The sequence below is a fragment of the Mus musculus genome, chromosome 14 (genome assembly GCF_000001635.26).
Source record: "Mus musculus strain C57BL/6J chromosome 14, GRCm38.p6 C57BL/6J".
NCBI classification, from domain to species: Eukaryota; Metazoa; Chordata; class Mammalia; order Rodentia; family Muridae; genus Mus; species Mus musculus.
This window is the reverse complement of record NC_000080.6, coordinates 53424585-53441106: the sequence shown is the minus strand read 5'-3', so window position 1 is coordinate 53441106 and position 16522 is coordinate 53424585. Positions and strand designations below refer to the sequence as shown.

The 16522-nt window shown below is 40.7% G+C and overlaps 1 gene segment (V, D, J or C) and 1 further gene; both read right to left on the bottom strand.

Annotated features, from left to right (window-relative positions):
* The window catches only part of Tcra (T cell receptor alpha chain), a 1796232-nt gene that overhangs the window by 783092 nt on the left and 996618 nt on the right, over nt 1-16522 (bottom strand).
* Trav6-3 (T cell receptor alpha variable 6-3) lies at nt 10730-12346 on the bottom strand. The segment is given in 2 exon segments: nt 10730-11021; nt 12301-12346. Coding segments are annotated over 2 exon segments (338 nt in total).

The following is a 16522-nucleotide window of genomic DNA, read 5'->3' as shown; positions in this document are numbered from 1 at the left end:
ACTTCTGGACTAATAACAGATTATTCAATCACTCCTTTGAAGGAAAACTATGCATATTTCACATTCCAAGTCCCCCTAGTGATATCTGTGAGCACAAAGACAGCTGTGCCTCCTATACTGTCTTATGGTGGGCTTTGAGACCTTGCAGAAGCTAGAGACAAAAGATCCTTTCCTACTCAAGAGTTAAGCATCTGCACAACACAGTTTGATCATTTTCTTTACCATCAACAAGTGCAAAGAGAACAGGCTGAGAGGAAGATGCTCAGACTCAAACTGTTGTCTGCAACAGTACATTATCCATGACAATAATAACAACACCCATTTCTCAGTAAATATGAAACCTGCAGACAGAGATAATCATAGTGGCATATGCTTATATTCCCAGGAGGGATTCTAGTTTGGGAGGCTGAAGCAAGAAAATGTGGATTTAAGTTATGCCTGTGACATACAGAGATGCTTTTCTCAAAACACACACACACACACACACACACACACACACACACACACACACACACACACACACACAAAGGAGGGAGAAGAATGAAAACAACAAACAACCAGAACCATGGGCTTGGGAAATGTCCAAAAGAGGGATGAAACTAAACTTGAAGTCTTTCTAAGTCTTACAGTCTTTGTAAGATACACACCTCCCTGTAAGAGACTTGCAATAAAATGTATGCAGCTAGATTAACAGGTCTCCTGGAAGAGCAGGAAGATGGCACATTTGAGACACACAGCACTTTCCTGCACCACCATGAACCTGACACAAAGCATCAAATGTGTGGCTGCTAGGGGAGGGAAGTGATATTTAAAATTGTGGAAGTCACAAACTAAACAACAGAGCCACAAGAAACCTCAAAACACTAAACTTTAAACTTCTCAAAGAAACCAAGGATCCTAACATTGGGTGCTAAAAACATGAGAAGGCAGAGGAGAGTCCCTTTGGTTGGGCTTTAAGCAACAGAGAAAATAAAAGTCTGAATAAGATTCAGAGATGTACAGTCTGCAAAGATATAATTTAAGATAAAAGATCTGTGATCCTCAAAGCAAACAGAATCTGGAGAATAGGACCTCTCCACTACTAGCTCATTTATTGGGGCCTTGGTTGGGAATCTTCTTTAGAAATGTCTTACTGTTAATGTCCAACCTCAGGGCTCATCCCAGCCATTACATACCAACACAGACTGCCAAGTATGCCTGACCTTTCTAGCACCCCTCCCTGTAGCCTCCCCCAGCCTTGAAGCAGGCTGATTCAGGCCTTGCTGCCTCTGAGTATGAGACCACCTGAGGTGGAACCTTCTGACTTAGATGGCTCTATTGTTCTGTCACCTGTGCTTCTCTTCTCCAAGACACTGCTACCTGCTGAGAGGCCCTTGAGACTGCAAGCAATCCAGTAATTTACACCTACTTGCCAAACCAGTTCTGTCTGGCAGATTGCCTACAGGCTGGTGATGGGCATCCAGAATAGATCTGCAGGGAATGGACCTCCCCTCTTTGTAAGCATAGACTCTTAGTAAACTTTGGGGCCTTGAACAGAAACATGTCTTGGACTCCATTATTTCTCTTGCTGTTTCCTTCCATATGAAGGAAGATAAAATATTGTAACTTGTGAGTTGTTTAAGAGCCCACTGCCCCGGTCTGGGACTGAGAACAAAGCAGAACAAGCCCCCAGGCAGGCCAAGGCAGGGCTGTTGATAAGGCATTCCTAAGAACATCTTGGCCGTAAAGATGAAAAGGTATTCAAGGACAAATGGGGCTATATTATCTAAGTCAACACCATCTGGCCGGAATCTCCCCTCTGTCTATTGCCCCTTGGCGCCGGGTAAAAGTCATACATCAACTGGTTGCTATGTGAACAAAGATAAGCCCCCAGCCCACAGGAACAAAGTCCTGATGCACTGTGTTCTTTCTGTTAATGTTTGAATAAGCCAATAGTGTGTCGCTATGCTGAATTCCACACCCCTAAGCCCCTTACCCCATAAAAGCCCCTGGCTTTCAAGCCTCGTGGCCGACATCCGTTATCTCCTGTGTGGGATGTATGTTGGTCTGGAAATCCGTAATTAAACGTCCTCATGTAATTACAGCGAGTGGGTCCTCGTGTTTCTTTGGGTGCTCTCACACTCCCGAGACTAGAGTGGGGGTCCCCGAAAGGGGGCCTTACACATACAGCTCCGGCCTCCCACGCAGGAACCCAGTTAGTGTGGCCGCAGGTGGCTACACCTCCCAACCCCCAAAACTACCTCATGTCCAAAACCAAGGACCCAGTCTAGAATGCTGAGTCCTAATTGTCTCTTGACCAACCTCTGAGTTTCATACTTGTGGCAAATCCTATGTACCAGCTCAGCTACTGTATAATCACAAGACACACAAACAATTGACAAAGTCTACCATGCCCAGTTCTAATCACAAAGAAAACACAAACAATATGAAAGATGATGATAGTATGCTTCCCATCCCTCAAATCTAGAGTTATTTAGATCAACCCTTGGGGCTCTCAGAGTGGACCAAAGAACATAAAGGGGCTGAACCTAGACCTTGCTGCTCCTAGCTGTTCTAGCTGGGCTGCCTTATCTGGCCTCACTGGGAGAGTAAAGACATACTAGCCTCACAGAGACTTGATGTACCAGAGTGGGGGGAGAGGGTGGGTACTCAGGGGGCCTCACCCACTCAGAGGAGAAGGTGAGTGGGTGGGGTAAGGGTTGTGGTAGGGGATGACGGGGAGGGGAGAGTGAGCAGGATGTAAAGTGAAGTAAGAGAAATATTAAATTAAATTAAAACAAAAACAATCCTACCTATCCATGACCATGGAGAACTTTCCATATTCTTATATAGTCTTCAATTTCTTTCTTCAGAGACTTGAAGTACTTGTCATGCAGATCTTTCACTTTCTTAGTTAGAGTTACACCAAGATATTTTATATTATTTATGACTACTGTAAAAGGTGTTGTTTCTCTAACTTCCTTTTTGGTCAGTTTATCATTTGTATAAAGGAGGTTTGTATCCAGCCACATTGCTGAAGCTATTTATCACCTGTAGGAGTTCTCTGTTAGGATTTTGAGGTCACTTAAGTATATTTTCATATCATCCTCAAGTAGTGATATTTTGACTTCTCCCTTTCCAATTCATATCCCCTTGATCTCCTTTTGTTGTCTTATTGCTCTAACTAGAACTTCAGGTACTACATTGAATAGATTTGAAGAGAATGGCAGCCTTGTCACGTCCCTGATTTTAGTAGAATTGCTTTAAGTGTCTCTCCATTTAGCTTGATGTTGGCTATTGGCTTGGTGTATATTGCTTTGATTATATTTAGGTATGTGCCTTGAATCCCTGATCTCGCTAATACTTTTTTTTTAACATAAAGAGGTATTAGATTTTGTCAAAGGCTTTTTCAGCATTTAATGAGATGATCGTGTGATTTTTTCCAGTTTATTTATGTGTTGCATCTGTTGATGGATTTTCATACTGAACCATCACTGCATCCCTGAGAGGGAAGCCTATTTGATCATGATGGATTATGGTTTTGATGTGCTTTAGATTTGGTTTGTGAGTATTTTATTGAGTGTTTTTGTATCAATGTTCATAAGAGAATCCAGTCTGAAGTTCTCTTTCTTGAGTCTTTGTGTGGTTTAGGTATCAGAGTGACTGTGGCTTTATAGAATGAGTCAGGCAGTGTTCCTTCTGTTTCTATTCTGTGGAATAGTTTGAGGAGTATTGCTATTAGCTCTTCTTTGAAAGTCTGGTAGAAATCTACACTAAAATCATCTGTCCCTGTGCTTTTTTTTGAGGGGATGGGGTGGGAGACTTTTCATGACTGCTTCTATTTTCTTAGGAGTTAATGGGCTGTTTAAATAGTTTACCTGGTCTTGATTTAACTTTGTTAAGTGGTATCTATCTAGAAAAATCATACATTTCATTCAGATTTTCAAATCTTGTGGAGTACAAGCTTTTGAAATAAGACCTAAAGATTCCTCAAATTTCTTCAGTGTCTGTTGTTATGTCTCCCTTTTCATTTCTGATTTTCTTTATTTGGATACTGTCTGTCTGTCTTTTGGTTCATTTGGCTAAGGGTTTGTCTATATTGTTTACTTTCTCAAAGAACCAACTCTTGGTTTTGTTGATTCTTTGTATTGTTTTCCTTGTTTTCAATTGATTGCTTTTAGCCCTGGTTCTGATTATTCCCTGCCTTCTATTCCTCTTTAGAGTGCTTGCTTCTTTTTTTTTTTTCTAGAGTTTTCAGGTGTACTTTTAAATTGCTGGTATGAGAACTTTCTAAATGCTTTATGGAGGCACTTAGTGCTATGAACTTTCCTCTTAGCCCTGTTTTAATTGTGTCCCATAAATTTGAGTATGTTGTCTTCATTTTCATTGAATTCTAGATAGTCTTTAATTTCTTTATTTCTTCCCTGATCATTGAGTAGAGAGTTGTTCAGTTTTCCTGAGTGTGTAGGCTTTCTAGTGTTTCTGCTGTTATTGAAGTACAGCTTTAAACCATAGTGGTCTGATAAGATACAAGACGTTATTTTAATTTTCTTTTATCTGTTGAGGCTTGCTTTTTGACCAGTTATGTGGTCAGTTTTGAAGAAGAATTCATGAGGTGCTGCGAAGTGCCGAGAGCCTCCAGGACTGGAGAGGGTAGTGGCAGCAGGCACAAAGTAGGACTCTGGTGTGACTTTAAAGTCTAAGGGTCTCTGGACATTCTAGCTCTCTAACTGTACTGAAATGCTGATGATAACTTCTAAAAAAATCCTAAAATCTTTCTTGCTCTTTCTAAGGGTGAAAAGCTGCTGGCCTAGGGGATTGACACCTGCAGCCTAACAGTGGGGATTAAGTAATGTGGCCTCTGTTCTACCTCAGCAGCAACTGTGCAGCTCTAACTTTCAGCTAATAGGAGTCACAGGACAGAAAAAAGACACTTTGAAAAGTGATTATAGCATCAGTAATAGTGTCAGGCCTTGGAGCCTCACCTTGAGATGGATCCCAAGTTGGTTTCCCTCAGTCTCTTCTCGATTTTTGTCCCTGTAGTTCTTTTAGGCAGGAACAATTCTGAGTCAGAGTTTTTGACTGTGGGACAGCAACCCCATCCCTCCACTTGATGCTCTGTCTCTCTACTGGAGGTGGACTCTACAAATTCCCTCTCCTGAGTGTAGGGTATTTCATCTAAGGTCCCACCCTTGGAGTCTTGAGAGTCTCTCACTTCCCAGGTCTTCAGTACATTCTAGAGAGTTGCTCCACCTCTCACCACACCCCTGTCCCCCTCCCCTCTAGGTTACATATTCCCATTCATTCTTCTGGTCCTCAGGGCTTCTGATGTATAATTTAAGCTTTAGCAATGTTTCTTTTACAAAAAGTGGGTACCCTTGTATTTGGGGCATAGATGCTCGGATTGAAATACCATCTTGGTAGATTTTTCCTCTGATGATTAAGTATAAAGTCTATTATACTTCCCCTTCCCCATTTCTTTAGATAAATTTTGGTTGAAAGTCTATTTTATTATTTATTATAATGGCTATTCCAGCATGCTTCTTGGGTCCATGTGCTTTGAAAACTTTGTTCCAGCCCCTTACTCTGAGGTAGTATCTATCTTTATGCCTGAAATATGTTTCTTGTGTGCAGCAGAATGATGGATCCTGTTTTTATAACCATTCTGTAAGCCTGTGGGTTTTTTTTTTTGTTTGTTTGTTTTTTTAAACTGGGGGATTGAGTCCATTGATGTTGAGAGACTTTATTGTCCAGTGATTGTTATTTTCTTTTATTTTGATGTTGGTGGTTTGTGTGTGTGTGTGTGTGTGTGTGTGTGTGTGTGTGTGTATTTTCCTTGCTTTTGTTGCTATGGAATTACTTATTTCCTCTGTTTTCTTGGATGTAGTTATCCAAGAGAGAGTTTTCCTTCTAGTATTTTCTGTAGGGATGTATTTGTGGATCAATCTTGTTTAAATCTGGTTTTGTCATGGAATATCTTGTTTTCTCCTTCTATGGTGATACAAAGTTTGGCTGGTTAGAGTAGTCTAGGTTTGCATCTGCAGTGTAGGCCCTTCTCACTTTTAGAGTCTCTGTTGAGAAGTACGATGTAATTCTGATAGGTCTGCCTTTGTATGTTACCTGCCCTTTTTCCCTTGTTGCTTTTAATATTCTTTGTTCTGTAGATTTTGTGTTTTGATTATTATATGGGGGGAGGATTTTCTTTATTGGTCCAGTCTAGGTGGTGTAATATAAGCTTCTTGTATGCTTATAGGCATTTCTTTCTTTGGGTTGGGAAGATTTGCTTCTATGATTTTGTCCAAACTATTTTCTGGGCATTGGCGCTGGGACTCTTCACCTTCTTGTATTCCTATTAATCTTAAGAATCACAGATTTTTCATGGTTTCTCAGATTTTGTGTCAGGAATTTTTTAGATTCAATGTTTTCTTTGACTGGTGTATCAATTTCTTCTATTGTATCTCCTACACCTAAGATTCTCTCTTCCATCTCCTGTGTTCTGCTGGTGATGCTTGCATTTGTTGTTCCTGTTCTTTTCCCTAGGTTTTCATCTTCAGGATTCCCTCATTTTGTGTTTTCTTTATTGCTTGTATTTCTACTTTCAGGACTTGAAAATTGTTTTTATTTATTCCCTTCACCATTTTAATTACATTTTCCTGTATATCTTTAAGGGATTTATTTGCTTCCTCTCTAAAGGTCTCTATCATCTTTATAAGATTGGATTTAAGGTCATTTTCTTGTGCTCTGGTTGTGTTAGGATATCCGGGGTTGTCTGTAAAAGGTTATCTATGATCTGAAGGAATCATGTTGTCCTGGCTTTTTTATGGTGATCTTTCAAGGACTTTTACCCATCTGGGTGGCTTTGGTCCCTGGATGTTGCTGTTGTAGTAGGTATTGAGAGGGTATTTAGCCTCAATGGTCCTAGTATGGCAAGTCTCTGATAGGTATCCTTGGGTTGTATGGTTCTAGATCTGCAGGTCTGTATTATTTAGGAGCTGCAGATACAATGAGATAGGCAGAGAAGTGGTGGGAGAATGCAGGTCTTGTGGAATAGCAGGCTACTCAGGGCAACTCTGCTTGATCCAGAAGACTCAACAAGCAGGGGACAAGTACAGATTTTTTTTAAAGAAAGACTTAGTTGTTGGGAGCCATTAAGACAACTCTTGATCTCTGAATTGGGCCTCTCCCCACCCCGAGAAGAAAAGGGAGTCAAAAGCGGGCCACCGATGCACCGCTCAGAGAACAACTACAGATTGTTCCAGCCCTAAGTCAGCGCCCGATGTCCGCCAAGTTCCTGCTTCCCCGTGTAGTCACCAAAAGAAAAATTTCTGCCCCATCCCTCCTGCTGAGGTGCATTTCTGCTGCCCCATTCCTCCTGTTGAGAAGTACTTCCCCTTTTGCTTGTGCATTTAAACCTTGGGCCTGGCTAATACATTGGGGCCTTGATGCAACTCAGAACGTTTCCGTGTTGTTATTCGCACAAGGTTCTCGTCTCTCTCTACCCCCCAATTTGGTTCTTAGGAGAAGGTCCCCTTGAGACCCTCGAATAACTGGATCTGCTAGACGGGTCACTTAGTAATATTTTAGACTTCCTTGGTGTTTGTTGTTATATCCCCCTCTTCTTTTCTGATTTTATTTGGATATTCTCTCTGTGTCTTTTAGTTAGTGTGGCTAATAGTTTGTCTATCTTGTTGATTTACCCAAAGACCCAGCTCTTGGTTTTGTTGATTCTTTGTATTATTCTCTCTGTCTCTCTGTCTCCCCCAACCCAATCCCCCTCTCTCCTATTGACTTCAGCCTTAAGTTTGATCTACTTGTGAGTCTGTTTACTTCTTTCTCTTCTAGTGTTTTCAGGTGTGCCATTAATCTGTTAGTATGGTGTATCTCCAATTCTTTATAAAGGTACTTGGTGCTACGAACTTTCCTCTTACCACTGCTTTCATTGTGTCCCATGAATTTTGGTGTGTTGTTTATTCATTTTTACTGAAGTCTAGGTAGTTTATAATTTCTTTATTTCATCATGACCCAGTAATCATTCAGTATAGAGTTGTTCAATTTCCATGAGTTGTAGGCTTTCTAATGTTTTTGCTATTGCTGAAATCTAGCATTAATCTGTAGTAGTCTGGTAGGATACATGGGGTTACTTCAATTTTCTTGTGTCTGATAAGATTTACCTGTGACTAAGCATGTGGTCAGTTTTAGAGAAATTTCTGTGATGTACTGAGAAGAAGGTATACTCTTTGGTGTTTGAGTGAAATGTTCTGTAGATATCTGGTATCCATTTGATTCATGATGGCTGCAATGTCCAGCATTTCACTATTTAGTTTTTAATATTCTTTATGTTCTATGCGTATAGTGTTTTGACTATTCTGTAATAAAGGGACTTCTTTTTCTGGTCTAATGTATTTGGTAGTCTGGAACATTTTTGTACCATTATAGACATGTCCATCTTTAGATTTAGGTTGAAAGACCTCTATCATGTTCACAAAATCTATTTTGAAGTTCTTGTCTTATGCTTCAGCTACACTGCATTTCTCAGGACCTTCTATAGTAGGGTTTCTGGTCTTTAGTGGAGAGATATCATCGTGGCTATTATTGGTTGTTTTTACTCTGGAATCTAGGCATCTAGATTTGAGATCATTGTAATTCTAGGTGATGGTGTCTGGTCTTGTCTTTGTGGGATGTGTGTCCTGTTCCTTAGTTTCTGTTGCATTCCCTGCTTCTTGGAATAGTGTGGTAACTATAGGTTGACTGCTAAAGAATGCTTCTGAGATCCTGATAGGATAAACCAGGGTTATAGACAGAATGGGTTTCTTGATATTAGGTGCTGGCATGGAGATGGAGATATGCTAAAGGAAGCATGGAGTGACAGGATCCACAATTGGGAAGAAACCAGGCATGCCATCAGGATCTCCTCAGTCCTATGGAAATGGAGACAACAAGGGAGGCGAATCCACAGGAGGTAGTGTGCTCCGGGGCTGGGGATGAGATTGTGGGATTAGATTGGAATAATGCAAATCTGAAAATCACCTACATGCTCTAGCTTTGCTTTCTTCTTTCTTTTCTATGCATTTTTCTCTACTAGAAATCCCGAGTTATAAAAGGGCTGTAGCCCTCTGATAACTTCTCTTTCCGTAGTATTAGGTAGACATTATCTAGATGTCATGCCACCTTTTCTGGTATATTTGGCACAGTATGTCTTACTGGAGATGACATTAAACAGTATGTAGATAATGACTTGTATGTGGAATGGGGACAACTGACCACTTCATTGTTTTCACTGCTCTACTGTGAAATCACTGTGACCCTGTGTGAGAAACCACTGATGTCCTTCAGGGGTAACTCTAATTTTTTCAAATCCTATTTTTAATGATGGTTCTTAAATGCTTTATGTGTACGACCTGCCAGAGGTAGTGGAAAAGAAAGGATACAGGAAAAGTGGACCTGTTTAGAAATGGTCCTTTGGAGCAACTCCTATCTGTGTTGTCTGGAAATCAGCAATTCAGTTCACAGGTTAACAGTGGCAGCTCCATCCACTCACAAACACTTCACAGATATACCAGCAGTACAGTTCAGTAGAGTTGGGATAGCAAACACAAATCAGCATCAGTGGCAATACCTAGTAAAGACAGCCAGGACTTAGCCTAAGCATGAGTCAGCAGGAAGGACCAGCAGGAAAGCCAGGAGAAGTTCTAGGCTGTGCTTCTTTCAGAGAAGCAAAGCTTAGAGAAGACTCTAGACCCACAAGCATTGCACAGCTAGCTCTACCAGAAAGCCAAGCTCAGTCTCCATCTGTCCGTTGAGTTCTATTTATACTCCCTCCAAACATCACATGTCCTCCATGGGTCTTGCCTCACCATGTGTCTTGTGTAGCCCCCCTCGGCCATGTGAACTGGGTTCCCCTGAAAGGTGGGCTGGGGCTGAAAAAGATCAGACAATGAGAAAAGAATGAGGCCAAGACAAACCTTTCTGTTCAAAGCTTCTGAAGTTTACTGAGAATCCGTGCTTATAAAGAGGGAAGGCCTGTCCCCTGCAGCCCATTCTTGGTGCCTGGAGCCAGCCCATAGGCGATCTACAGGACGTGTCTCGGGAATATCTCAAGGACCTCTCAGCAGGAAGTAGAGTCTTGGAGAAGAGCAAATAGAGCCATCAAGGTCAGAAGGCTCTACCCTAGGTAATCTCCTTCTTAGTGGCAGCAAGGTCAAAGTCTGGATCAGCCTGCTTCAAGGCTGAGGGAGGCTACAGTCTTGCCTCAGCATGTGCATCTGTCTTGGCTGACCACTAAAGCTGCAGGTTTTTTGGTACATATCTCTCTATGGAGTCCCAAAGATCGGAGCTCAACAACATATGTAAGATGGACCAATACATGCATGTTGTTAGTGAAGAATCCTTCATCACATGCCCTTTCACATGCTTGTTTAGCAAAACAGCCTTTCATTTATGTCCACTTCAGGAAAATACTTCTTGTGTTTGTCCCAGAAAAACACCATCCAACACAATTGACTTTCCAATGAATCCTTAAATTTCCACTTCATGGGAGTTCTAATTTCCTGTACAAAAATACAGTTGTAGTATCATCTATTTTGTATTCTGCTCTGACCATTTGTTTGACTTTCATCAACTAGAGAAATGTTGGTACACAACACAGACTGCATGCAAACAGGATGATTCAAAAGGAAAATTATCAAAAGTCAGGCTTTCTTTTGCTTCTCAGACTTTATGCTCAGCTGCCCCTGCAGTTTCTGCCACTGTGTCTCTCATAGCACAGTAGTACACAGCCGAATCTATCTCTTGCACTGAGGTTTTCTGCAAGTGGAAGGAAGTGGTTCCTTTATCATATGTAGCTTCAAAACCTCTGCTGCTTCCCTTGTTGTTGGCAGTTGTGACTTGCAGAAGGAGCTGTGGACCTTCTCCAGAATATTGGACATACCAGAAAAGAGTCGGGTACCCTGTGGTTGAATAAGTGCAGTTTATAAATAAGAAGTCGTTTTCTGAAAGGGTCACTTGACCTTGCATCTGGATCACTGAGTCTCCATGGGTCCTCCCTGAAAGAAAAAGATATCTATGTCATAGGTAATTAAATATTTTTCTGACATCATAGAAGAGTGCACTTTCTATTATTTAGTATTTCTGTTCCAAATGTTGCCCTGCCTTCTGCTCCTCCTTACAGAGTTCTTCTCGCCCCCACCCCTTCCCCTCCCCTTTGCCTCTGAGAGGGTATCCTTCCAGGTATTCCCTGGAGGCAGCAAGTCTTTACCCAACCAATGCTTGGCTGTGAGAATCTGTCTTTCTCAGTCAGCAGTTCATAGAGGCTCTCAGAAGACAGATTGGGAAAAGATCTTCATTAACTCTACATCTGATAGAAGGATAATATCTAAATAATATCTAAAACGTATAAAGAACTCTAGAAGTTAAACTCCAAAAACCAAATAATCCAATTAAAAACTGGGGTAAGAGCTAAACAGAGGATTCTCAACAGAAAAAAAAAATCTCAGATGGCAAGAAGCACTTAATGAAATAGTCAACATCCTAAGCCATGCAAATCAAAATGATCCTCTGAGATTCTACCTTACACCAATAAAAATGGTTATGATCAAAAACTCAAGCGACAGCATATGATGGCAAGGATGTGAAGAAAGGAAAACACTCTTCCATTGCTGGTGGGACTACAAACTTGTACAACCACTCTGGAAACCAATCTGATGGTTCCTCTGAAAAAATGGAAATAGTTCTATTGAAGGCCCAGCTATACTGCTTGTGGGCACATATCCAAATGATGTTCCATGATACCCCAAGGACTTGTGCTCTACTATGTTCATAGCAGCTTTATTTATAAGAGTCAGAAACTGGAAGCAACTCAGATGTCCCTTAACAACAACAAAAAAAGGATACAGAAAATGTGGTACATTTACACAATGAAGTGCTATTCAGCTATAAAAATCAAGGACATCATAAATTTTGCAGGCAAATGGATAGATCTAGAAAATACCATCCTGAGTGAAGTAACCCCAACCCAAAATGACATACCTGATGTGTACTCACTGATATGTGTGTATTAGCCAAAAAGTGCAGAATACCCATGATATATCCCCAAAGACTGTAAGAAGTTAAACAAGAAGAAAGGCCCAACCGTGGGGGCTTAAATCCCACTTAGAATGGGGAATAAAATAGTCATGAGAAGCAGAGGGAAGGAGGGTTCTCAATGGGAAAGAAGAGGGCTAGGGAAAAGGAGGCACAGTATAAGGGATGGAGGGAAACAGGGGAGAGGCCCAGGGGGCCAAGAGAATTGGAAAAATAGTGCACTTTTTAAGTCACTTCACTTACCAAGTATAAACAGCATCACAGTCACTAAAGCTGGGGAATTGTTCATCTTCAGTGTCACCAGAGTGATGCTCTCAACTCTTCACATGAAGAAATGATGAAATGGCATCAAATGATGAACCTATGAAGCTTAGAGTTCACACAGATAAGGATCTTGTGTTAGGAAACTCCACCCCCTGGTGGACAGAAACTAAACTAGGGTCTATTGTAACACCTTCCAGAGTAAAAAATGTGCTCTTGTCCTCAGATCATTTATAAGACACATACCAGATTTCAGGTGTCCCTCATCAATCTAAAGAACGTAAACAAGGGCCACTGCATAATCTAAAGACTCAAAATCTAAAGTAACAACACATGTTGGCAGGGATGTGGAGAAACATTCTGATTGGTATAAGGTGAAATCTCATGGTACTTTTGTTTTACATTTCCCTGATGTCAAAGGATGTTGAACATTCTTTAAGTGCTTTTGGGCCATTTGAGATTCCTTTGTTGAGAATTCTTTGTTTGGTTTGGGGGGTCTAACTTCTAGAGACTTTATTTTATGTACATTACATCAATCTAAAGAACTTAAGCAATGGTTAAAACATAAGAATTGACTGTCATCATTCTTAGGATTCTACCTGACATGAAAGTGCTGTAGCAGAGCAACTGATGGATATTCTGGTTTGGGATTTTAACTCGCTGTTGAGCCCTGTAATTTTGAAGTGGAGAAGGCGGTGCATGTCTGACCTGCCACTATGTCAAGCGGCAGCTCCGGTCCTGGCACTGGGGCAGAGCTGGCCCTGTTGCCACAGCTGCTTTTGTCACCACCGCCGCCACCTCGGCCTTTTTCTCAGGCTAGAAAACTCAAACAAGGGTGACGGAGCACCCTGAGCCTTAGCAGGGGGGAAAAATATGACTACTCTGAAAATATGGCTACTCTGGTCGGGACACGTGGAGGCTTGGGGCAAATGTGAATGCGGCCCTCTCTTGAGTTCGCTGTAAGGCTCCCCGCCTATGGTGGCCTCTCACAGTACTATAGCTCTGGGAAACTGTGTCTCAAGGCCCTGCCCCACAGCAGCCAGCAGCTAGTTGGGCCCACGTGGGCCAACAATCTGGGAGGATGAGAAAAATGACTTTACAATAATGTTTTTTTCTGGCCAAAGAATTGTTTTGGGCACAGCTAATATTTAATTACCAATGAATATAATTAATAATAATTATAAAAGCTTTCTTATTTTTTGCAAAACCTTTTGTAGTAAACTAAAACCCTAAGTAATAAAAAGATATTGTCTCTGAATCTTTTGGGTGAGATCAAGGATTTAAGGTAAATTTTTCTTGAGAAGCATTAGTTAATAAAACATTTTTCACTTAGGAAACAATATACACTGAAAGATTCAAACTCTTAGCTTCTTGTATAGAAGCAGAGACAATAAAAATTTTTCTTACATAATGTAAAGCTATATTAGCCACACCTAGAGGCAAAATTTTCCAGTGATTACCAGTTCACTAGAAGCAAACCCTTTATCATTCAAGGGGAAAAACAAAAAAAAAAAAAAAACAAAAACAAAAAACGAACCTTTAGACCTATAATAACCTTACATGAAGTAGGCAAGCCAGATTGTAATGCCTTTATAAGTTCTACAGTCTGATTGACCCTTTTATAAACTTTGAATTAGAACTTTATTTAGAACAACATCTGGATAGATCTGCAACACTGTTCTTTTAGCTAAAACAAAATTCCCCTGGAGGCAGGGAGAGGCAAGTTTCAAGAGCTTCCTTAGGCACCGTTTGCAAGACAAAAGAAAGTAACACAAGCCCTGTTGAGGCTGCTCTGAGCTTTGTATGGCTGTATGGCCACAGAGAGCTGTATTAGTGCTCTCATAAGATGATTACTCTTGTAATAATCTTAATTAACAATATATGGGTGAGTAGAAAATCTTAAATTTGCGATCAAACTGCAAGCTGCAGTCAATGGAACACTTGGAGTTTTAACCATAATTTTCAAGTTTCTTTTGCAACGTTAGGATAATATCTACAACCTTGGGAAAGCAAAACCCAAGTTTAAAACAATTTATCATCTTTAAAATCAATATTAGAAGCATTACTATCATGTTACAAAGTTTGGCTGCCAATTGATACCTATGAATACATGTAAGTTTTAATGCTTTAATAAAGAGACATTGCTTTAAATCTTATCTTTAGTTTTACGTTTTAGGATAGGAATCACATTAATTATTATCTCAACTAGAAATATCTTTAGAGGCCCAGCCTCTTGGCCTGCCTTATGCCACGTGTTGGAAAGGCATTAAACTTGAGTTATCAATTTTAAGACTAACCATCTGTAGCAATGTAACAATTATTAATCTTAACCCATAACTTATTAGCTGATAGTGAAAACACATAGAGCACATTACCAATAAAAAAAAAAAGACAAATGGAGCAGTTACATTTAGACCAATTAGAGAATATTAATTTTTCTAGCTACAATCATAGAATAAAAAGCACCTTATCATTTGCCAAACACATTAATCACAATTGTAGAGAACCCTCCAGGAAAAAACCATTTATCAGCTTTTTTACCCCAAAACTAAGAGGCTGTAGATTCTCTCTTTTTTTTTTTTTTTTTTCTATAACGAACAGTTTTTTCTAGCAGGGGCCCTCCTGCCATGTGTCTGTTTTCTTGTTGAAGCACGTGGCAGCTCTCAGCTTTGCAGATAAAGTATTTAGCTATCTTTATTATCTAACATAAAACATAGAACATTCATTCATACAGACTGGACACAAACATACATGAATTAAACATGTGAACAGATTGGTGTACCAGACATTAGACAAGACACAAAATGGGCAGAGTACTTCTTCTGTAAAGCCCAGAGAGAACAAAGCAAGGCACTCCTGAAATTTCTCTCTGCGTTTTGGGACATTTTCCTCCCTCATGATGCAGTCCGCCTATTATTAATTTCCTTTTAATAAACCCTTTCTTTTTCACACCTAAAAATGTAGCTTCTAGGAGCTATGGCTAACTGCCTGTTACGTTCCTAGCTCCTGATAAGCCTCACTGCTGAACATAAGTGAATTAGCGCTCAGGTTAAACGCTGTTTCAACTTAGCCCATAACGACCTTCTCTGGTATGAATTTCCTTTAATTATTTTCTTCTTCTTTCATGGAGCTCCAAACCAGCAGTGCTTCTTCCAAATGTCCTCTGCCATTTCTCAGTCCCGTGTGGGCACCAGATCTGTTGTGTCCAGTCAGCGGTTCACATATCTGGGTTCTGTTCTGAGAAAGCATCTGAAAGAGAAGAGGGAGCTAGGTGGTATGAGAGAAAGATGAAACCAAGACAGTCATTCTGATCAAGGTTCAATTTTAATGTCAGCAAACACGCTTTATAAAGAAGAGGGGAGGCCCATTTCTAGCCAAGTAAAGTTCTTTTGAAGTAGACAGATCAACCTTTTAGTGGGAACTCGCGAAAATAACAGTTCGGTGCTAACTCTGGAAAATCTTGGAAGAGAACCTGTTAGCCTCAGGCAGGTTGGGCCTCAGACAGGTAGTGGCACATCAAAGGAGCAACACAGCAGGTGGCTCCACTTAAGTGGCAGATGGTCACAGCCAGCCTTGCTAGGCTGGAAGGAGGTAACATTTATTATTTTTATTAATCGTGGTATTCATTTACATTTCAAATGATAGCTCCCTTCCTAGTTACCTCTCCACAGCCCCCCATCCCAAACCCTTCCTTCCCCCTCCCCTTTGCCACCCACTTACCCACTCCCACCTCACCAGTCTAGCATCTCCCTAGGCTGGGGCATCAAATCTCCACAGGACCAAGGGCCTCCCCTCCCACTGATGTCACATAAGGTCACCCTCTGCAACATATATATCTGGAGCCATGCATCCCTCCATGTATACTCTTTGGTTCGTGGCTTAGTCTCTGGGAGCTCTGATAAAGATATTATAAAATTAAAGAATTATAAATTGGCTCTGAGAATGTGTAATCATTACAATCTGCCCTTTTTACCATCTAGAAATTTAAAATATGGGTTTGTGCTGCCCATTTAGTTAGGAGTTCGTTGGTGTCTTGAAACAATGTCTGCAGATTAACTGCACAGGACAGTCACAGCAGAGGAGTTATGGCTGGCATGCAGGGCTCATTGGTTATACCACACTCTGCATCAAATTTAGACTCACATTTTCTTAGCTCTTTTCTTCAAATGTCTTTGTGAATAGTGGAGCCTGTTTTTAGGGAACA